This window comes from Sus scrofa, chromosome 6, assembly GCF_000003025.6.
Source record: "Sus scrofa isolate TJ Tabasco breed Duroc chromosome 6, Sscrofa11.1, whole genome shotgun sequence".
Lineage (NCBI taxonomy): Eukaryota > Metazoa > Chordata > Mammalia > Artiodactyla > Suidae > Sus > Sus scrofa.
This window is the reverse complement of record NC_010448.4, coordinates 63,705,646-63,727,704: the sequence shown is the minus strand read 5'-3', so window position 1 is coordinate 63,727,704 and position 22,059 is coordinate 63,705,646. Positions and strand designations below refer to the sequence as shown.

Sequence of the window (22,059 nt, the reverse complement as noted above, 5' to 3'; positions counted from 1 at the left end):
TCCAGGGGCGCTGGGCAGGCAGCCAGGGCCGGGGCGGGCCGGATGGGGGCGAGCGGGCCCTGCGGTCCCCCCGGGGGGGGGGTCCGGCCGGCGTCGCGCGGGCGGGCGGCCGCGGGCGGCGAGGGCCCTCCCGGGAGGCGGGCGCGGGGGAGGCCGCGGGGGGAGGGGGCCGGAGCCGCGCCGCGCGCAGGGCGGGAGGCAGGGCCGAGGGCGGAGCGGAGCGCGGCGGGCGCGGCGAGCGCGCGGGCCGGGCGGCCGAGGACCCCGGGAGCGCCGCGTCCCCTGCCCCGCGCCGGCCCCGCACCTCCTCCCCGGCCGGCGGCGGCGGCAGTGGGTGCGCGGCGGGCTGACCTCTGCGGAGGCGGCGGGGGCTCCGCATCGGGCCGGGGCCGGGGGGCGCCGGGGCCGGGGGGCGGCGCTCCGGCCCGGCCCGGCCCCGCCCGATGTCCATGAGTGCGAACACCATGATCTTCATGATTCTGGGGGCGTCGATCGTGATGGTGAGCGGAGGGGCTTCCCGCGCGCCCGCTCCCCGCACCTGCTCCCGCCTCCCGCGCCCGGCGCCGCCTCCCCCTCCCGCGCCTTGTTTACTGGCCCGCGCGGCCTGCGTTCCCCCAGCCCCGCGCCCCGGCGCTCCCCCGGCCCCAGCGCGCCGGCCTCCGCCCGGGGGCCCCGGCCCGGCTGCTCAGCGCTGACCGGTCATGGGCTCTTCCAGGCCATCGCGTGCTTGATGGACATGAACGCGCTGCTGGACCGATTCCACAACTACATCCTCCCGCACCTGCGGGGCGAGGACCGCGTCTGCCACTGCGACTGCGGCCGGTGAGTCTGCGCCCGGGGGGCACGCGCGTGACCACGCATGTGGGGCGGAGGTGGGGCCCGCTGGGGCGGCCAGGCCGCAGGCCCCGCTAGGCCGGGCCCGCGGGGGCTGCCCTGCCGGGCGAGGCGGGGGGGGGGGAGCTGGCGCCAAGCCCAGTGGGGGAAGGACCGAGCGGCCTCCAGCCCCCACAGAGGTGCTCCGGAAGGGGGAGCACGCGCCGGGCGGTAAGACCCCCTCGGCAATGGTCTCCGGAGAATGAACCGGCCGCGGGGCGAGGGGCGGAATGGGTCCAGGGCCTCCTGGTCCAGGGCCGGGAGGCCAGGAGAGCAGCAGCCCAGCCTGGTGTCCCGGGAGGGATGCTGCGCTCCGCTGAGCCCACAGAGGACGGCCGTCCTCCTCCCTGGGCCCTGAGCTGTGTCGGTGAACTTTCCTGGGCGCCGGGTAGGGGGAGGCACGGAAGGTCAAGGTGGGCAGGGCCTACCTTGAAGGCATCAGGCCCAACTCCCTCGCCGGACCTGGGAGGAACTGAGGCAGGGGGTGGAGCTTGCTCAAGGTCACACAGAGGGAGGGGAGAGCCCAGGCCCCTACACTCTCCTTGTGACCCCTCCATTCTGTGCACATGTAGTGATGGAGTCTTCCTGGCCATGCATGTTTGTACGTCCATGTATGAAATAAACATCTTCTCATGAGACGCGCATGTGTGTACCGTCTGTGCCTGTACATGTGCGCACATGTGGCCCCCGCTCCCCCCGCAGGTGCGGCGCTCCGGGGCCGTGAGAGCCGACGGGCTGTCTGAGCACGCAGCCAGCGGGAACGTGTGTTCTTGACCCTGCCTCGGACCCTTGCTCCAGGGACATGTGTGCACACGTGGTGGTGTGGGGTGTGTGTGAGCGACGGGACGGTTTCATGCCTCACAAAGCATGCTCCATGCCTGTGTGTGCAGACTGGGGGGTGAAGCAGAACCCAGGCAGCGGGACAGGTGGCAACGGGAGTGTGAGCGACTCGTGTGTGTCGGCCGAGAATCACCAAGAGTTTGCGGGGGGGATCGGAGTTCCCGGCTGGTGTGCATGGCCCGAGGCAAAGGAAGGAAGGCAGGTCAGCTCCTTGCTTTCCTGGGCCCACCTGGACTGGGGCGCAAGTAGGGGGGTCCTGAGACCCCCTGGGAGAGACGGGCGGTGTGCATGGCCTGGGCCCAGGCTCGTACTCCGTAAACGGTAGCAGGGCGCCTTCCACGAACAGGCCTGTGACCTCACACTGAGGGCCTGGCTGGACAGACAGCGTGTGCTGTCAGAGTGTGTTTGCTCAGGGTGTGCGTATGTGTCATGGCAGTGTCCAGAGTACACGTGGCTGGTGTAAAACAAGTGCCCACTGAGCACAAGCAGCAGCGAGACCTGCGTGCCCAGCTCACACAGACATGGACCCAGGACCGAGGCGAGCCACGCCTGCTGTCGGCCTGGAGCCTCCCAGGGTGTGTGTGTCCACGTGCACGTGTCTTGTACACATCAGTGATACAGGATGTGTAAATTCAGTGTTTAGAGGATTCTCGTATACTGCCATGTACGTGTACGCGCGGTACATGGGTGCCGCACAGTATACAGCTCGATGTGCTCCCGGGGCGCCATGACGGTCTGCGGGGTACAGGCTTGCACCCGCGGTGTCTGTGGACAGACCACGCACACGCCTGGCTGCAATGGACTCTACCCGTGTGACAGCCTGTGGGTGGAGGAGGCGCACACATGCACATGCCTCCTCCATGTCCACACGCAATTTCCGAAACGGAGGAGCCGTGTGTGAACGCTGCGGGCTGCAGCGGGCACACGCCCGGGCCTGTGCCGCGGTGCCCACGGAGTTGGCGGCTGTGTGCAGAGCCTCGTGCATGTGCCCCTACATGTGACCATGTGACCCGTGCCGTGCTCGTGTCCCGGCGAGCGTGCACACGCACACATGTGGAGCTCGCGGGCCACGTCCATGGTATACACGCCTCGTCCTGTGCATGTGGCCGGTGTGTATACACAACATGCGTCCGACGTCAGGCAGACACATGCAGCATGCGTGGCCCAGGCAGGACACATGTACACATCACGGAAATACGTGTGCACGTGGGTGACTTGAGCCCCTGCCCCCAGGGGCCTGCCTGACTTGAAGGAGGGCAAGGGGCAGGGAGGAGCAGCTGATGCTGGGCCTGTGATCCGGGCACAGGCTGTGACCTTTGACCCCCTGGAGGGCCCGAGGGGCGCCCCCCCCCCGCCGCCGCCCCTGGCGGTTGGGGCCCTGGCCCCCTACTCTCAAGAGCATTTCTGGCTCCCTCGGCAACTCCGCCCTGTCCCGGGGTAGGAAGAAGTGGTCCTGAGGAGGCCGCTGTCGGCGTCCGGAGGCTGGGGAGGCAGGAGGCAGCTGCGATGCCCATTACCAGCTGCTGCCCAGGGTGACAAAGGGCCTCCTCTCCTGGGCGCTGCCGCGTTCTGGGCCGAGATCAACAGTCCGCCGCCTCTTACTGACGGTTGATAACGACTGTTGGGGGCTGTGACCGGACGAGCTACGGCTGCCTAACCCAGGTCTGGTGGCCCCTGCTCCGGGGGACTGTGGTGGCGCAGGGCCCCACGACCAGGACCGGTCACGCCCCAGACAAGCTGAGAAGGGTGGCCTCTGGGAGTCCCAGGAGCGGGATGGGGTGTGAGAAGAGGCCTTCCTGCCGCCACCCTGGGCTGGCTTCGGAGCCCCTGACCCCCGGGAGGAAGGCACCGTGTCGCCCCTGCTGGCACAAGGACATCGGAAAGGGACAGGCAGCAGGGGCTCGGGGTCAGGGATGACCTGGGGGGTTTGCATTTTTGAAGAGGTCCCTGGGCGGGGGAAGGTGCATGGAGCCTGTCCTGTGGCGAGGTGGGGACAGGGACCCATCTCAGCTGAAGGCCAGGCCGAGTTGACATCTGAGGGGAAGCTGGGGAGAAGCGGCTTGGGGAGGGAGGAGCTATTTTTAGGTGCAAGTTTGAGGTGTCTGTGGATCCCACGTGGAGACGCCATGCAGGCAGCTGGAGCTTGAGCAGACGTGGGGGGTGGTGGGTAGTGGGGACTAGGTGGGGCCGGAGAGTAGGAGAAGTCAGCTGGAGGGGCTCCATAGGAGGGGAGCCCAAAAGGAGGGCCCCAGGGTTGCTCCTGCACTGTGGGGCAGGAGAAGGAGCCACAGCTGATGAGGGGACAGGGGGCTAAGGGTGCCTTGAGCTTCCAGGGCCAGCAGCTCTGTCCCTGCCTCTCCCACTGGGGGGGCGCGGGGCTGGGGCCGGTGGCAAGGAGCCCAGAGTCTGTTGTCCTCGGGCGTGGTCCTGGGCAGGACCCCCCACCCACCCACCCCCAGGATCAGAGGGCCCAGAGGGCTTCCTGAGGCTGGAGGGAGTCTGTGGGGAGGGTTCAGAGGGCAGGTGAGGGCCTCGCGGATTCAGAGGCCTCCGCCCTGGAAGTTGCGGGAGGGGAGGCTGAAGGGCATGGGCCCCAGTAGGTGCTGGGGTGCAGGGGAGGGGCCGGTCCAGGAGGCCCTGGACAGACAGCCTCTATCCCAGGAGCAGCAGATCTGTGCAGGGCACGGTGGAGGGGCCGCCCCAGGTATCCAGCACAGAGAATTGGGGCCGGGGGCTTCCTGCAAGGGATGGAGGAGCAACAGGAGGAGGAAGACCAGAGGCCCAGGGCAGGGCTCATCCCAGGTGGTTTCCCTGGAGGGGAAGGTGAGGAAGGGGCCAGCAGGCAGCCTCCCAGAGCCAGCAGGGCTCTGTGGGCACAGGCCGCAGGGGGCCCTGCCTGGGCCCTCACCCTGGAACACCCCGTCCACCTGCACTGTCTTCCTGTGACCTTGTCAGGGTCGCCTCTGAGCCCCGGGCTGGGCAGAGGAGGGAGGAGGGTGACATGGGAGCAGATCCACCCTGGCCACCGCTGGTCTTCACACTGGCCACTGACCTGGCACACTCCCACCTTCTGGGCAGCCTCCCGCCTGGTGACCTGGGTCCCGGCGAGCCCTTACCCGACCTCGGCTCCCCACGAGGGCTGCTTCAAAGAACCTCAGCAGGCCAGCGGGTGCGGCCTACTGCAGGGGTCCCTGCGCATCCCGCGGGACAGGTGCCAGCCCGCCCTGCCGCCCCCAGGCACCACGTCCACTACGTGATCCCGTACGACGGGGACCAGTCTGTGGTGGACGCCTCGGAGAACTACTTCGTGACAGACAACGTCACCAAGCAGGAGATCGACCTCATGCTGGGGCTGCTGCTGGGCTTCTGCATCAGCTGGTTCCTGGTGTGGATGGATGGCGTCCTGCACTGCGCGGTGCGCGCCTGGAGGGCCGGCCGGCGCTACGGTGAGTGGCGGCCCAGGGACCCCGGGTCCGCGCCGGGTCCGCGCCCCGCCCACACCCCGCCCACTCCCCGACCCCGCCCCCCTGCCCCGGCCTGTCCACTCGCTGCTGAGCGTGGCCTGGCAGGGTCCGCGCCCCGCCCACACCCACTCCCCGCCCCCCCCTAACCGCGCCCCCCGCCCCGCAGACGGCTCGTGGACCTGGCTGCCCAAGCTGTGCAGCCTGCGGGAGCTGGGCCGGCGGCCGCACAGGCCCTTCGAGGAGGCGGCCGGGAACATGGTGCACGTGAAGCAGAAACTCTATCACAACGGCCACCCAAGCCCGCGGCACCTCTGAGCCGCATGCAGGACTCGCGGGGCCGCCTGCCACCGCGCCCACGCTCACGGGACTGGACGGCCGGCCCCGGCCAGCGCGCCCGGCCCATCGGGCGCGTCCGGCGGAAGGTGCTGTCTCCTCTTCTTTTTATAAAGGGGGTCGGGTTGGGGCGGGGCGCGAGGCGGCGGCACTGGGGGCGCGGGCGGGGCCGCGCGCCCCGTCTGGGACAATGTCTGCCGCTTGAAACCGGCGGTGGCCTCCTGCGCGCCCGCGTCTGTCTCTCTGTCCCTCCGTCTGGTTCCGGAAGCCAGTTCTGCCGGAGGGGGAGTGCGGCCGGGAAGGGGGGGGGCCGAGCCCCGGTGCGCCCACGTCTGCACACGGGAGCACGTGCATGAGACGTGTGCTTCCGCGGGCTGCAGTGGGGGCGCGGAGTCGGGCTCTGGGGGAGGCCCCAGCCCAGCAATAAGGCCCCCGAGCCCCGCTGCGGCGAGTGCGGCCACCCTGCCCAGGAAATCCCCGGTCGGGCGCCTCACTGTGACTCCCACCCCTGCTGGTCAGTAAATTCTCCAGAAAGCTCCAGCCTCTGCCTCTTCTTTTTTTCTGACCCCGTGACTCCGCCAAGGGCCACCCCCGCATCAGTCATGAGCTAGACACAGAGAGAACTGCCACTTTTTATTAGATTCTGGATAAAAAGATCCCAACTCCGATAAAGGAGAGCTGCAACTTCTATGGGCTGGGCAGTTCCCTGGACACTCATGTCCCTGGCTGGTGGGTCAGTGGATTGCTTCTCAGCCCCTGGGTTTCCAGGGCCACAGCCCGGGGTGGGCACACTTCTCCCCAGGTGGGTGGTGGCCAGCTCCCACCAGGCTGCAGGGGGGCTTCCGCCCCTTACTGCTGGTCACAGCTGCGGTAGCCAGCACCTGCCCCAGAAACCGTGCTACCAGCCTGGCTGCTGGGCATGGGGGGCACTGCCTTCTCCCTACTTGAGCCTGGCTCAGAGAGACATCTCCCAAGAATGTCCTGGAGTGGCCCCAGCCTGTCTCCGGCACCAGCACAGCCTGGGGGGCTGGAGGAGTTAGGAACCCCCCCAACACACACACCAGCAAGGTGCACAGCACAGCTGGTCCGAGCAGAGGCCTCCAGTGTTGCCCTGGCTCTGGCTGGCGAAGACTGAAAAGTCTGGGAGCAGGGGAGCTGTGCAGTGTCCCCAGGGCCGCTGGTAGACTGGGCACCTGGGTCCTTCCTCTTGGTGATGCTGCCTGGCCAGTGCACCCCAGACGTCCAGGCCCAGCTCACTTGGTCCAGGCGCTCACGGGTGGTTGGCTCCCCTCGGCCTTCAGCCACTGCATCTTCTGCCTGTGCTGCTGGATGGCATCCTGCACCCGGGCATCCATCATGGCCTCGGTGAGGACTCCGTCCTCGGAGGCGTACGCCATGGCCTGGCAGGGGAGAGCACACTGAGGCAGGGCACCTGGCAGGCCCTCTGCCCAGGGGAAGGGTCTCAGCCTCAGTCACTGGAAACCACTCACCATGTAGGCCAAACCCAGACTCTGCTGCCATCCCCCCGCCTTCCTTGGAGATGCCCTTCTGAATCTGAAGGCTAGCAGGGTGTGGGCAGGTGGGGGAAATAGCTGGGGCACCCCTTGGCAGAAGCACGTGCCCCACAGCCTCTTGCACACATGTGCCCGCACGTGAACCTGGAGCCCAGGGTGGCCACCATCCTTGCAACCCTGGGGCCCCACCATCTCCCAGGCTGGCACCAGTACCACCCACCTCTCAATGACTTCCTAAAAATAGAAACCTGGAGGCTGCTGTCAGAGCAGCCCAGCTCCCAGGTGCAGGCTCCGAGGACCCTGCTCTGGGGACAATGGGACTGCCCTCAGGGGGCTGTAGCACTACCCCAGCCACTCAGACATTTGGGAGGAAGACAGGGCCCCGGTCGAGCTCCAGGAGCCCCGCCCTTCCGCCCCACAAACCAAACTTCCCCCAAGTGCCAAGCACCCGTGGTCCAGCAGCACCTGACCCTCAGGACCCCGTGTCTGCAAAGAGTCCTCCCAGAACCGAGGGGGGCTGAGGGTCAGGCCCACAGCTCGGCGCTCCACGGCCTTTCAGCCACCAAGCCGGGTCGCCTCTGGCCCATCTGCCTCCTGTCACCCAGCCTGCGGCTCTGCGTGCACCTGCCCTGCCCTGAGGACAGCATTCAAGTGTCCACCAAACAGGGGGCCAAGCTGGTCCAGCGGTACCTCTCCAACCCCTGGAGGAGCCTTGGCCCACAGGGGGTGGGGGTAAGCTCCCACCGTCCTCGGGGACCACACCGGCCCCACTCTTGGGACCCGCCTGCCCCGCAGCCCCTGGAGAAGAGCTTGTGAGCTCCGCAGAGGTGGGGGTGGGCTGGGTGGGGACCCCAAGGGCCACTTGCGCAAGGCTGGAGGCAGCGGGCGGGCTCCCTGGCGGACGCACTTCCAAACAAGCGGGAAACAGCGGCTTTACCAGGGAGAAGCCAGGCAGGCATCTTTACCAGGCCATCCACGCCAATAGCCTCAAAACTGCCAGAATCATCAAAAACAAGGGCCAACTGAGAAATGCCACAGGAGGACTAAACGACCTGGGGCATCCGGGTAAGAGAGTCCTGAGGTGGACTGAGTAAGGTGGGCAGACATTCACAGCCTGGCAGGGGCTCAGTACTAGCCTTGCCACTTGCCTGGGAACCTGGAATTACTCAAAAGTGAAAGTTCATTAAAGGAGTTCTTCCTGCAGCACAGCAGGTTAAGGATCTGGCGCTGCTGCAGGGCTGGCTGAGTACACCCCGTATACTGTGGGTGTAGCCATTAAAACAAGACAAAAACAAGTAAACAAAAGAACCTCGTAGCAAACATCATCTCGATGAAAGAGTGAAAGCTTTTCCTCTACGATCAAGGCAAGGATGCCCACTTTCACCACAGCATCAGGAGCTGCAGGTAGCAACTGGACTGGGCAAGAAAAAGCAACAAAAGGCATCCAGCTTGGAAAAAAGTAAAATTATCTGTTTGCAGGTGCTATGATCTCACATACAGTAAACCCTAAAGATTCCCCTCATAAAAACCAATACAAGTTGGAGTTCCCATCGTAGCTCAGTGGTAATGAACCCGAGTAGGGTCTGTGGGGGCGCAGGTTTGATCCCTGGCCTCGCTCAGTGGGTTAAGGATCCAGCATTGCCATGAGCTGTGGTGTAGGTCACAGACGCAGCTCAGATGTGGCGTGGCTGTGGCTAGCAGTTGCAGCTCGGATTCCACCCCTATCCTGGGAACCTCCATATGCTGGGGATGCAGCCCTAAAAAGGAAAAAAAGAAATCACTCTAAAATCATATTTAGGAGTTCCCGTCGGACGCCGTGGTTAACAAATCCGACTAGGAACCACGAGGTTGCGGGTTCAGTCCCCGCCCTTGCTCGGTGGGTTAACGATCTGGCGTTGCCATGAGCTGTGGTGTAGGTCGCAGACGTGGCTCGGATTCCACGTCGCTGTGGCTCTGGTGTAGGCCGGCGGCTACAGCTCCGATTAAACCCCTAGCCTGGGAACCTCCATATGCCACAGGAGTGGCCCAAAGAAATAGCAAAAATACAAAAAAAAAAAAAAAAAAAATTCATATTTAATCTCAAGGAAACCCAAATAGCCAAAACAATCTTGAATAAGATAAGAACACGTTAGAGGCCTCCCATTTCCGATTTTAAAACCTACTGCAAACCTCCAGTGACCAGGAGAGCAAGGAACTGGCACTAAGACCGACGTACAGACCAGCAAGCAACAGAGCTGGAGAGAAGCCCTCCAAATGGTCATGTGAGTCCCAGCAGGGAGCCAGGGCCTCAGTGGGGAAAAGACAGTCTTTTCCAGGAAGGGCACTGGGAAACCGGGCATCTGCAAGCCTTGAACAAAGCTGGACCCCTGCCTCACCCCATGTACAAAAATCAACTCTAAGCAAATCAGAGACCTAAACAGAAGACCCTACACTATAAACCTAGTAGGAAAAGAAATACAGGGCAGAAGCTTCTGGACACTGGAGTCAGCTGTAACTTCTTGGCTATGACACGAAAGCAAGTGACACACACACACACACACAAAAGATAAAAACTTGCTTCAGGAGTTCCTGTCGTGGCGCAGTGGTTAACGAATCCGACTAGGAACCATGAGGTTGCGGGGTCGGTCCCTGCCCTTGCTCAGTGGGTTAACGATCCGGCGTTATTGTGAGCTGTGGTGTAGGTTGCAGACGCGGCTCGGATCCTGCGTTGCTGTGGCTCTGGTCTAGGTCGGTGGCTACAGCTCTGATTCATCCCCTAGCCTGGGAACCTCCATATGCCACGGGAGCGGCCCAAGAAATAGCAGAAAAACAAAAACAAAAACAAAAAAACAAAAAAAAAACTTGCTTCAAAGGACACTAACAACAGAGAAAAAGGCAATCCAGGAATTCCTGCTGTGGCTCGGTGGGTTAAGAACCCGACTAGCATCCATGAGGATGCAGATTCGATCCCTGGCCTTGCTTAGTGGGTTAAGGATCCGGCGTTGCCCTGAGCTGTGGTACAAGTCACAGATGTGGCTTGGACCTGGCGTCACTGTGGCTGTGGAGCAGGCTGGGAGCTTCAGCTCCGATTCAAGCCCTAGCCTGGAAACCTCCATATGCTGCAGGTGCCGCCCTAAAAAGAAAAAGGAGAAAAGGGAACCCAGAGAATGGGAGAAAATATTTGCACGTCACACATCTGATAAAAGGTTAACACGCATAACCCCAGGAACTTCTATTGCCACAAGGCAGGCCATAAAAATCAAACAGAAACATATCCTGTGTGACTCCTGGTCCTTGGAGGGATCAGACACAGACAGAAAGCAGGCGGGTGGGGCTGGGGCTCGGGAAGGGGCAGGGAACGCGAAGTCTGGGCTTAGGAAGAGAAGAACATTCTGGAGATGACGGTGGTGACCACTGCACAGCAAGGAAGTGCTTAACGCCACCAAGCTGTGCCCGCAGAAGTGGCTGAGGTGATGAATTTGAGGTTCAAAAGATAAAAAGCATTAAGTCATCACAGGTGACTCCAGGTGGCAAGCAGCAGACGTGCAGGGAGCGAACCATCGCACAGCGGGTTGAGTGCCGTGGGGGGCAGGCAAGGCCAGCATGGTGGCCTTGGGGCAGCGGCCCAACCTGGAGTGAGTGGGCGGAGGGGCTACAGCAACCCACAGCCCAGCCCGTGCACCTGCAGCCACAAGCAAGGAACTCGGGGACAACGGCCGACTCGCTCAGTCTGAGCAGGTGGAATCCCCATGGGGGAGGGACTGCCAGACACACCCCAGGCCCATGAGCAGGCAGTGCCCGGCTACACCCTGCTGTGACCCACTGCGGGCTCCAGGCAGCCACGCTGGCCTCCCTTGCTCCTGCAGGTGTCTCCCCGCACCAGGCACCCCGAAAGCCTCTGGAGGGAGATGTACCAGACGCCATCTGCCCCTGAGATGAAATCTTTGCAAAGCCTTACCGCCCCCAGCATGGCTGCACCTGGACAAGGGGCCTCGGTGGACGAGGTCACGCTGGGTGCAGTCCTAAGGCGGAGCCCTGATGCTGCCAGCCTAGCATCCGTGGAAGGAGACACAGCAGGAAGGAGCGTGCCGAGAGAAGGTGGCTGGCTGCCAGCCAGGGAGTGGGCCCTCATCAGAAGCCCCTCCCCTGGCCTCCAGAACCACGAGAGTAAAGATCCATTTAAGGCCCTGGCTGTGGTGGTGAATTACAGCCGCCCGCACTGAGACACCCCGTTCGCTACTCTGTCGGGGGTGGAAAGAGTGAAGCTCTGGGGCTTGGTTCGGAGTGAGGCCAGCCTGGAACAGAGCCCCCAGCTCACCCACATGGGGACGGAGGCTGAGATCTGGGGCTGTTTGTTACAGCAGCATGACCCAGCTCGTTCTGCCTAAGAGGGTGCCCCGTGGCTGGGCTAAAGCACGCAGACCAAACAGATGTCTACGTAGTTTATAAACACGCATTCGTGCCAAGCTGACAGTGCCCGGGCTTCTGGAGGGCTGCTCCCAGGGCTCCTGGGGTCAGAGGGCTCCACGGGCCTGGGTACCCACAAAGCCTCTGCGGGAAGGTTTCACGTGAAAAGCTGGGTGTCAGCGAAGAGTTCCCATCCTGGCTCAGCAGAAACAAATCTGACTGGCATCCATGAGAACACGGGTTCGACCCCTGGCCTCACTCAGTGGGTTGAGGATCTGGTGTTGCCATGGGTTGTGGTGTAGGTCGTAGATGTGGCTTAGATCTGGCATTGCTGTGGCTGTAGTGTAAGCCTGCGGCTACAGCTTTGATTCCATCCCTAGCCTGGGAACCTCCATCTACCGTGGGTGCAGCCCTAAAAAAGCAAAAAAAAAAAAAAAAGAAAGAAAAGCTGGGTGTCAGGACCAGGTGCCCTGAGCCATGACACAGGGTGGAGTCACCACCCAGGGTCCAGCCACACTCAGCGTTTGGGACCCACGAGCCGTGCTAAGGTCTGATGGGGCGGCACTCACGCCCTGCGGGCCATGCCCACGGCAGAGACCTCCCTCTGAGGCGCTAACCTCTCGTCAGGTGCGTCTTGTCCTGAGCACTCAGAGCCCAGACAGCTCACGGGGCGCCCCACACTCGGCCCAGGCTGAACGCAGGCCAGGTCCCTGGACCCTCCACTTGTCTGCAGTCGCCCTGCCAGCAGTCTGGGCCCCGGTGTCCGACCACTGCACAGCTGATGGGCACGGGACAGGCTCCTGATTTCAGAGCCTGAACCAGGACAACCTGGGGACCCAACCACAGAAGCCACGGATGGCCTCGGCCTGGCCACTGCAGGAAAGTAGGGCAGCGGGTGACATTTGTGCAGAAACCCTTCAGAAGCCCCAGCAAAGGCAGGTGCTCGGGGTTCCCTGGGATGCCGCCAAGGGTCCCCGGGGGCTCACCTGCCACGCCACGGCGAGCTGGGAGATCTCCCGGCCGGACATGCCCTCCGTCAGCTCTGCGATCTCCGAGCACTTCTTCCCATAGTCAAACTGGGCCAGCTTCAAGCGCCTGGTGAGGGGGTCCTGGGTGATGCCTGGGCACCCACAAGGCCTGTGAGGCCCCTGGGCTCCCGCACAGACAGAGCACTGGGGCCCTGCCGAGGCTCGAGCCTGCACCGGGAAACCGGGGCAGGCGTGTCTGGTCGCCCTCCTCTCCATCGTGCTAGACCCTGCCAGGGTCCAGCCGCTCTGCCTCCCTACCCTCTGGCTACGTCCCTGCCTCCGGGGACCCAGGATCAGGCCCAGGCGGGAGCTGTTGAAGGACGTGAGCCTGTGACGTGCGGGGGTGGGGGCACGGCAGGTGCGTGGCCACTTGGGATGCGAAAGAACAGAGGGGCCCCCGGAGCCAGCGACCAGCCCCAGGGCCTGCCCTGCACACAGACAGCACAGCTGCCAGACTGCTCAGCCCGCCCACAGGCAGGGCCTCCTCAGCCAGGCTTGGCTGAAGGCGGGGAGACGTGGACCGAGGACCTCCAGGCGCACGCGAGGCCAGGGATTGGGAGGCTGGGGGACTGGGGCCAGGGGCTACAGGGGAAGCTCTGGGGGCCGGAGGCCAGGGACAGCGAAATCCGCCTTAGAACAGCCGACAGCGACAGGAGGGATTCAGGTCGGCGGGGCTGAAATCTGGACCCAGGTGAAAACAGAGCAGCCCTTGTTTCTGGAGCACTCCATGGCAGGGGCGGGGGCACCCGCGGGAGGGGAGGCTCCCCCACCTGGTGGGCCTTGCTCTGTGCTGGTGAGGAGCCCCAGCTGCCCAGGGGGGTCAGGGTCAGCCATGGCCCAAAGTGGTAAGCACGTCTGGCGACTGGCCACCACTGCCGCTCAAGAGCCAGGGCCTGACCGTGGCCTCAACCCCCATGTTCTGAAGAGCAGCACAGAGGCGTGGAGGCCGGCGGGCCGGGGCAGCGGGGCCGCCAGAGTTGAGCGGTCATGACCCCACAATGAGCCCCCCAGTGAAAGCAGGGAGTCAGGGCTGGGGTTCAGTGCCTGGGCTGGGAGCTGGCGGGAGGGGACAGGGTGTGGGTGGCCGTGGCCGGCAGGGACACTTACTGCTTTCCTTCTGTGGCTGGCTTAAGAACATGCTTGTCAAAATACATTCTCACCAGGCGCTCCCGCTCCTCTCGCCGCGGCAGGTCGAAGCTCACGATCTCGTCGATGCGGTCGTTGATGGCCCAGTCAAACTGCTCAGGCTGGTTGCTGGCCAGGACCAGCATGAACCTGTAGGCGAGGTGCGCGCAGAAGGCTGGCTTCTAGGGGGAGCGACTTGGCCGCCTCCGGGCCCAGAAAACCCCAGGACAACTCAGCCCTCTGCCTGCCAGCCCTCCGGGTCCTGCCCCGATTCCACGCTCCTCCCCGGGATGGCCCAGCCGGACAGGACAGCCATATGAAGCTCCCAGTGCGCAGGACGGATGGGGACCCAGGAACCCAGGGACCCAAGTCCCACCCCCCAGGCCTGGGGCTCAGGAGGCAGAGGCACTGCAGCAGGAGCCCAGACAGCACCGGGGGGGGGGGGGGGGCCTCACTGGGCAGAGGAGCGAGACCAGGGTCTGGAAGGACCGGCCCAATCCCGGGGCAACCTGAGCCCTGGGGCCCTTGGCTGGGGGGCGACCCCCAGCCACCCATCTTGAGGCAGCTGGGCGTGCCCAAGGCCTGAAGCCACAGGCAGCGGCCTGAGGACAAGCACGTGTCACTCGACTCTGCCTCAGAGGCCCCCCCAGCGCCCCTCAGGGGAGCCCCGAGAGCAGAGACAACGCCCCCCCACCCCTGGGCCCCTCACTTGCTGCTGTGCTGGCCCGTCCGGTGCAGGAAGGCATTCAGGGCGGCCCTGAGGTCCTCGCTTATTTTCTCCTGAGGAGCGAAGGCCCCGGCGTCAGGCCCACGCGGCCCCCGCCAGCAGGGAGGCCCAGGCCGCTCCCCCAGGGCTGAGCACAGCGCACCTCGCGAGGCTCGCTGGGAAGGCCAGGGTCCCCCTTTCCAGACAAGACGCACGAGGAACGCCCCGCGAGAGGCAGGGGCCGCCAGCCTCAGCCCCGGGGCCGCACCCGCAACCACTAGGAGGCCCGGGGGCCGCCAGACACTCACAGTGGCTCGCTTCCTGAGAAAGGCGTCCGCTTCATCCACGAAGAGCAGGAGGCTGCAGAGGGGGAGCCGCGTGAGGCGGGCGGGGCTGGAACCCCAACCGCACGCTGCCCGCGCGGCAGGTACCACCCAGAGCGTGGCCAGGCAGGGATGTGGTGAGAGAGGCACTGAAACTGGGCGGCGGCCCATCCTAGACTCTCCAAGTCACAGGAACCACGAGGCTACCGCTCCCGGGGACAAGCTGCAGCCAAGGCACCACCCCTTCCCAGCAGGAGCCCGGGTGGCCCTGGGAGGCACTGTCTCACCCTCGCCGGCTGGTGCTGGCCCAGTCGAAGACCTTGTGCACGGCCGTGACACCGTCCCGCCCCATGGGGGCCACGTCCCCGCCCGTCATGATGGCGTAGTCCATGCCCGAGTGCAGCGCCAGTTTCTGGGCAGCAAGCGGGGGACAGGGGGCGCAGGGTGGGTCTCATCCCCGCTCACGCTCCGTCCACCCTCAGCCCCCGTCTCCCGCCACGGGGGGAGCCCTCGGGAGCGGCCCCCAGCCCCGCCAGGGCTCCCACCTTGGCGAAGAGCGTCTTCCCGGTGCCGGGTGGCCCGTACATCAGGACGTTGCGGTACAGACTCCGGTTCTTCCTGGTGTTCCGGGTGGCGATCGCGAGGTCCCGCACGCGGGCCTCCAGGCTGGGCTGCCAGGGGACACAGCGCTTTAGGGGTCTCCTGCGGCCGGCAGCTTGGCCGGCAACCCTGACTTGGGGAAGGAAGAGCACCCGGGCAGCCCCACTTACACTGAGCACAACGCCCTCCAGCGCGTCCTGAGGCTTACTGAGGAGCCGCCGGCCGACCTGCGGGGGTCAGGGGTGTCAGGGTCAACGGCAGAGCCCCCGGGGCAGGCTGGGCGCAGGGTCACACCTCAGAACACGTGTGGCCAGCCTCCTTTAGAAGGCCCGGCAGCTGCGACCACTGGCGAGGCTGGGCCGCGTGGCGCAGATTCCTCACTGACCGCATCCATCCCGCAGCCTGGGGGTTGACCGTGTCCACACCGGGCAAGATGCCTGACGCCCCTCGAGGAAAGCTGCAACCCCGGGCTGCTTCTAACAACTTCTAGCAGCGGGAAGGCAGCCCGCTGGGGCCCCAGGAGCTTGTAAACAGCCCCAAGGCTGCCCAGGGGACAGTCAGACTGACAGACCCGCAAAGGGAGCACGTGGGCCAGAGACAGGCCCTGAGGGTCGGCAGCAAGGACGCAACGCCACGGGCACGCCCACCTGCAGGTGGGGGACGTGTCTGGGGAAGAGGGAAGAGGACCCAGGGCTCCAGGAGGGGCCCGCCGTCACCTGCACAGGGTGCCGTAGCGCCTCCAGCGCCGTGATCCGAGACGTCTCCCGCACCAGGGAGGGCTTCCCCAGCCGCGCCTCCACGTACCGGCCCGCGACAGACGTGGCGTTTTTGGCAGAATAGACGCCCAGGGCCAGCAGCGTCAGCCCGGCTACCTGGAGTGGGACAGAGGAGACAGGTGGCTCCCACCCCAGCCAGCACCACACCGGTCACAGGAGCTGCAGAAGGAGCTTCCCGGTGGGCGGATGTCAGAGCGCTCGACACCAATGCCCTTTGCTCGTAACAAGGGCCATCGGAAGACTCATCCCAGCAGCACTAGGGACCCTTCAAGCAACAGGAGCTCCGACTGTGGAGCCTGACAAGGGGCAGAGCAAACGCTGCAAGAAAAACCTGGGCAGAAGAGAAGCACCGGCCAACTCCCTGGAGTGTTGGGGCCCCAGGAGCGGCTTTCTAGCTACGCTTCCCAAAGGGCAGACACAGCTGAGGTGCCTGCACGCCCTCTCGCAGCCCTGCCAGGATCACTCAGCACCCAAACCCCAAGGCCGGGGTGCTCTGACTTTGGGGGGCGGGGGTCGCCACAACGCTTCAGCTGCAGGTTGCTGAGCACCGAGTGCAACGCATTCACGGCCAGCGGAGGCCCTGACACCGGCCGCACCGGAGAATGGGAGTGGCATTTACCGTGGCTGTCACTTTGTCCCAGTCTGTCACAAAGGCACGGAATCCTTCCCCAAACAGGGTGCCGGCCGTCCTGCAGGGGAAGCAGCAGCACAATCAGGAAGGAAGCAGGCTGTGTGCACGGCTGGAGGAGCGGGCGCCCGGCCGGAGAAGGGGCTGAGGATCCCGCAGCGCAGTCTCACCTGATGGACTCCAGGATGGTCTGGCGGTGCTCAGCCGCCTTCAGGCGGATCTGCTCTCGGGTGATGTCGGCGTTCTCCCGCTCAGCCTTGGCCCGGGCGCGTGCCTCGGCCTCCACCCGCAGCATCTCGTTCTTGTGCCGAAGCTCCATCTCCCGCTCCACGGTGGCTGCTCATGAAGAGGCGGGTGGGCTCAGCCCACAGCCTCGTGGCCACCCCCCAGCCCCGGCCACATACAAAGAGCCCAGGGGGCCCCTCCTTCCTCCGAGGGACGCTGCAGGACCAGCACCCGCTCGTCGGAGCACCCCAGGCTGGGGCCCCCCAGCCTGGCTGCAGGGCTGGCAACCCTACCTCGCCTCAGGGCCTCCTGCTTCTGCACAGACTCCTCCTGCTTCCGTAGATTCTCCTCGTTGAGGAGTTGCTGAGGGGCCGCAAGGGGAAAGGCTTCAAAATCAGGAAACACCACACCAAGAGGGGAGCGGCTCCGGCCGCTGCCCCAGGATGGGGTGCCCCCTGCGCCGCTCGAGGAGGCGGGTCTGAGCACAGCAGGGACATGGGTGCCCAGGGGTGCCCGGCAGGCCCTGCCCAGCCCAGCCTCAGGACCCCATGGCCCTGACCCACGGCTTTCCTCACAAAACAGGGTTTTGGCCTGTTTAAATTAAGTCAAAATGCTGGAGGCCCCCGGGCCATGGTGAGTTAACCATCCAGCATGGTCACTGCAGCAACCCAGGTTCACTTCCTGGCCTGGGAACTTCCCTACACCACAGATGTGGCCAAAAAAAATAAAAGAGCACAATGCCCCCAAGAAGCCCAAATATTCTAACCCTCACAGGCCTGTCAGGCAGGCCCCGCCAGGCACCCCAGGGCAGCGAGCAGCCTGGACCTGGCCGAAGCCTGCAGGCCAGGGCAGGCGCAGTGCCTACTGTCAGGCAGAGCTCACCTGCTGCTTCAGCTGGTCCTCGTAGCGCTGCCGGGCCAGCTTGTCCTGGTACTGGGCCCTCTGGGGAGGAGAGAGCAGCGTGAACATGGCCCAGCTGGGGAAGCTGGCGGCCAGGCCGAAGCCAACACCGGGACCCCCGTGAGTGGCCACCCCCACCTGCTGTGGAACCAGTCCAGCACTGAGAGACCCGTGGATGTCAGACGGCCACACAAGGTCACCCGGGCCTCAGTGGCTGGGTGAGAGATCCATCTGCACTGGGGACCCCATGCACCCCAAGAGCGCCCCTTACAGCCTGGTGCTGCCGCGTCTCCTCGCTCAGCGTCTTCCTCCTCTCCTCAGCCTGCACACGGATCTGCTCACTCTTCAGCTGCTCCACTGCGGCCTCGTACTCCTGTTGACACACCAGCTCCCGCCACCAGGAAGCCCCAACCAAGTCCCCCTCCCCTGAGCCTGCACACCCATAGGCAGAGAGAAGTGCCAGGAAAACGGACCCCCGCCCCAAAAGAGCCAGAGTCTCCCAGGGCACCTGAATCTCCCTCCACCACGCTCAGTACAATCACCAAAAGGGTGGAGGCAGAGCCCGGGCCTTTTCCTCCGCTGGCCACCTGCCCACCGAGGGCAGAAGTCTCCCTGGGGGACCTCACTCTACTCCCACTGCCCTCCCAGGGGTCTCTCTCTCACCTCTCCCTGTTTCCCTCCTAAGCTCAAGCCAGGCTGATCCTAGGAGGTGCCTGCACGCCTGCCCGGCCCCCACTGCCCAGTTCTCCCCCAGGGGCCCTCGGTTTGGGGACAAGGCTACCTCTGCCAGCACCACCCCCTCACCTTGAGCTTGGCCTGCTGCTCCAGCTGCAGCGTCTGCTCCTGCATCTGTGCCAGACTGAGGGCCTCCTTGGCGTGTCCTGCGGGGACCATCGCATGTGCTGAGGCGTGTTTGGGAACTCCAGCAACCACCCCAACCTCATTCCTGGTCAGACCTGCCCAGCAACCCCTCCCTCCAAGAACCAATGTTCCCAGTTCATCTGCCCCATCCCCAAGGGGAAGCCCCACATGAGGTCTTGTCCCCCAGGGGACCGTCACATCCCAGAGGGTTCCGTCAAAGAGGTGGTCCCACGCGCACTGACAGCAGCAGGGCCAGGACAGGGTTCTGCGTCTCCCAATGAAGCAAAAAGGAAGCCTGTGGCTGAAACGTCCTTCGTTTTTCAAGTGTGTGCATTTCTCTAAATCCTCTGATACCTGTTATTGACCTGCCACGGAGCACACAGGCGAGAACTCGAATAAGAAGCAAACAAGGAGTTCCCATCGTGGCGCAGTGGTTAATGAATCCGACTAGGAACCATGAAGTTGCGGGTTCGGTCCCTGCCCTTGCTCAGTGGGTTAACGATCCGGCGTTGCCGTGAGCTGTGGTGTAGGTTGCAGACGCGGCTCGGATCCTGCGTTGCTGTGGCTCTGGTCTAGGCCGGTGGCTACAGCTCTGATTCATCCCCTAGCCTGGGAACCTCCATATCCACGGGAGCGGCCCAAGAAATAGCAGAAAAACAAAAACAAAAACAAAAACAAAAAAACAAAAAAAAACTTGCTTCAAAGGACACTAACAACAGAGAAAAAGGCAATCCAGGAATTCCTGCTGTGGCTCGGTGGGTTAAGAACCTGACTAGCATCCATGAGGATGCAGATTCGATCCCTGGAAATAGCAAAAAGACAAAAAAAAAAAAAAAAAAAAAAAAAAAAAAAAAAAAAAAAAAAGAAGCAAACAAGGACTAGACGAGAAAGAAGCGGAAGCCGATGGTTCTTCACCGGTGTGAGTTACAAACGTGCATGTCATTAACGTCTCATAGGCATGCTTTCCTCATCGGGGGGAACTCGTGTGTGTCGACACGTGGCAACACACGGGTGTCCTGGAAAGAATCTGAGCCCCGTCCTCTCCCTGCTGGGAAAGCCGAACGTCAGGACGGACCTGCGTGCGGTGCTTCACTGTGGACAGGGTCGAGGCCCCACCAGTGCACTGCCCCGAGGCCACACATTTCCAGGCTGCTTCCCAGAGACCTGGGGAACCAGAGAGCATCCGGCTGGGCCGCAAGGGACAGAGACAGCAGTCAGGCTGTGAGGAGCAGCAAGGACATGTCTGGTTTGCGTGCAGACAGCCACGTGGAGAACAAGAGTGGGCTGGGGCCAACCAGGGGGGGCACTGCTGGTGGTGAGCAGCCCAGAAGACAGGCCTGCTAAGGGGCCAGAGGCACGCTGGGAAGGAGGGCTTGGGGACAGGAAGAGGCAGCTGACCGAGGCGAAACCTCTCCCCCCCGGGCCAGCAGAGAAGCCAGGGGGATGGCAAGAAAAAAAGTGAAGCAGAAGAGTTCCCGCCGTGGGTTAAGAATCTAACTGCGGACCAAGAGTCAGGATTTACCTTCCAAAAGGAGAAACACTTTGAAATTCTGGGCAGGGTGAATGGGCGAAGCTCCCACAGAAACCTAAGAAATTACATCCCGTAACAAAAGTGTCATCATCTGAGGTGTCCTGAAGCCCAGCCACTATCTCTCAATCCAACCTGACTGTTGAAATGACCTTGCAAACTTAACACACGTAGTCTGGGATGGGGCGTTTCCCAGTCAGGCCTAAGGAAATAGGCAGCCCTGGGCCCCAGGCCCGAATATCCAAATGCTCTGAATGTCCCTTCCAGGATCTGAGAGCCAGGCAGGCTGGAGACCTTTGCCCAGGAAATTCTGTGACCCCTGCAGAAGGGCGGGGACTGAGCCACAGAGTGCCAGGCCACATCCTCCTTCGACAGGAAGACTCCGCTTATACCTGCTTGCCACAAACTACTCTCTAAGATCTCCTTTGAGAAAAAGGCACCTCTATTTAAAGGTTTGAGAGCGAAGTATTTACTTGGCGCGTGCTGAGCATGTGTTCCAGACTCTCAAACGCACACGCTGCAATCTGGACACAAGTGGTTTAAAGCCACAGAGGAAGGAAGCTGGGAGGAAAGCACGTGGGCTTAGTGAAGGTGCCATCACCACTGATGCCTCAGGGCCCGGGTTAGGAAGGTCAGTCATCAGCTGGGCCAGGGCTGATCGGTGATCTGCTGCTTTGCAGACCTCACTTGAAAGCTAACGTTTCTCAACAGTAAGTGCAGATCTACTTTATTTTCCTTAAAACCAATTACCCTCAAACGCGCTCCCCTCTTCAGCAAAAAATTGCTAGCATCCACCACAAGAAAATCCCCAACCCAGCCAGCTCTGGCCATTCCACGTGGAGGGAGCAATAGGTGGTACCTAAAAACGAAGGTGCAGCCCCGCCAGCTGCTACCTGTACCCTTAGTCCCCTCGCCACCGGTTTCCCCCCTGAAAGACGTGTGGCAGCTGGGAAGGTGCCAAAGGGTCAGGGGATCCCGAACCTCCCTGCACGCAGAGTGGCTCCATTGGGTTTACCGCTGGAAGCCGATTTCCTCTCCCGACAAGAGCTCCATGGCTCAGACCACCGAGGGCCAGATGCCCCCGAACCCCCCAGGGGCCGCCCTGACCGAGCCCCCCAGCGGCACTCACGCGAGTGCTCCAGCTCGCGCGCCGCTTTGGCCGCGCGCTCCAGGCCCGTGGGGTCGAAGTTGCTCCATTTGTCCTTGGGCGCCGGCCGGTCCCCTGCGCCGCGGTCCCCCCGCCCTCCGCCCCGGGCTGCGCAGGCGGCAGCGGCAGCGGCGGCCCAGCGCCTTCGCCCTTGGGGCCCTTGATGCCGAAGAGCCACGACATGGCCAGTGAGCACCGGGCGCCGCAGGCTCAAGGATCCGAAGCCGAGTAGACACGAGTAGCGAAGTGCAGCCCCCACGCGCCGGGAGCCGGCGGCACTGACTCTGCGCAGGCGCGACAGCGGCCCCGCCTCCCGGGCGACGGGTGCGCGTGAGGGCCACGTCCCGAGCGCGGCACTTGGATTGGTCGCAGGCGAGTGACGTCACGGCGTCGCGGCCGCGATTGCAAGAGCTGGCTTAGGGGGCAGGTCCCCAGAGGGGCGGGGCGAGGTGACAGCGGCCGGTCAGGGACAAAATTGAAGGGCTGGGCGCGTGCGTGCCCTTGGATACGTCAGTTCCTCGTAGCCGTGACACTGATCCCGTTGCCATGGGCACCCATGGAGTTCCAGCCCCGGGTGAAACCGAGAGGCAGGTCTGGGAGCCGGGCGCTCTTGATGCGCGGGGTCCCGACCGAGGAAGCGGCCGCGGGAGGAAGAGCCTGAGGGATCGGTTGGAAAGGTCCCTGCCCGGGGAAGGAAGGCCGGGGGAGCGGGAGGCCAAGAGACCCTGCGGACGGCGGAGCGCGGGCTGGGCGTGTCCCGCGCAGGGCGGGCTGCCCCACAGGCCGGGCGGCGCGGGACAAG

At 63.8% G+C, this 22,059-nt stretch overlaps 2 protein-coding genes across 3 annotated transcripts; one reads left to right on the top strand and one right to left on the bottom strand.

The window, feature by feature from the left end:
* Positions 248–6,050, top strand: TMEM240 (transmembrane protein 240). 2 transcript variants are annotated; one of them, XM_021097457.1, is made up of 4 exons: positions 248–500; positions 716–822; positions 4,951–5,159; positions 5,344–6,015. In XM_021097457.1, the coding sequence occupies exons 1-4, from the start codon at positions 444–446 to the stop codon at positions 5,490–5,492; spliced, it is 522 nt and encodes a 173-aa protein (XP_020953116.1). In that variant the 5' UTR covers positions 248–443; the 3' UTR covers positions 5,493–6,015. The 2 variants fall into 2 exon arrangements, with proteins under 2 accessions (XP_020953116.1, XP_020953115.1); XM_021097456.1 differs by lacking the exons at positions 248–500; positions 716–822 and adding an exon at positions 831–1,044 and having other exon boundaries at positions 5,344–6,050.
* LOC100525876 (ATPase family AAA domain-containing protein 3) lies at positions 6,131–21,550 on the bottom strand. Its single transcript, XM_003127504.5, is given in 17 exon segments — positions 6,131–6,910; positions 12,397–12,505; positions 13,546–13,713; positions 14,273–14,343; positions 14,578–14,629; positions 14,880–15,004; positions 15,138–15,263; positions 15,363–15,419; positions 15,909–16,064; positions 16,588–16,657; positions 16,767–16,932; positions 17,115–17,184; positions 17,704–17,763; positions 17,993–18,094; positions 18,526–18,602; positions 21,240–21,350; positions 21,353–21,550. Coding segments are annotated over 17 exon segments (1,755 nt in total). The 5' UTR covers positions 21,441–21,550; the 3' UTR covers positions 6,131–6,763.

Bases quoted from the DNA above. Each gene is read 5' to 3' on its own strand.
- TMEM240 (XM_021097456.1), top strand. From the start codon at position 860: ATGTGGGGCGGAGGTGGGGCCCGCTGGGGCGGCCAGGCCGCAGGCCCC. The intron at 1,045-4,950 runs GTAAGACCCCCT...TGCCGCCCCCAG, and splicing joins GGGGGAGCACGCGCCGGGCG to GCACCACGTCCACTACGTGA. The intron at 5,160-5,343 runs GTGAGTGGCGGC...CCCGCCCCGCAG, and splicing joins GAGGGCCGGCCGGCGCTACG to ACGGCTCGTGGACCTGGCTG.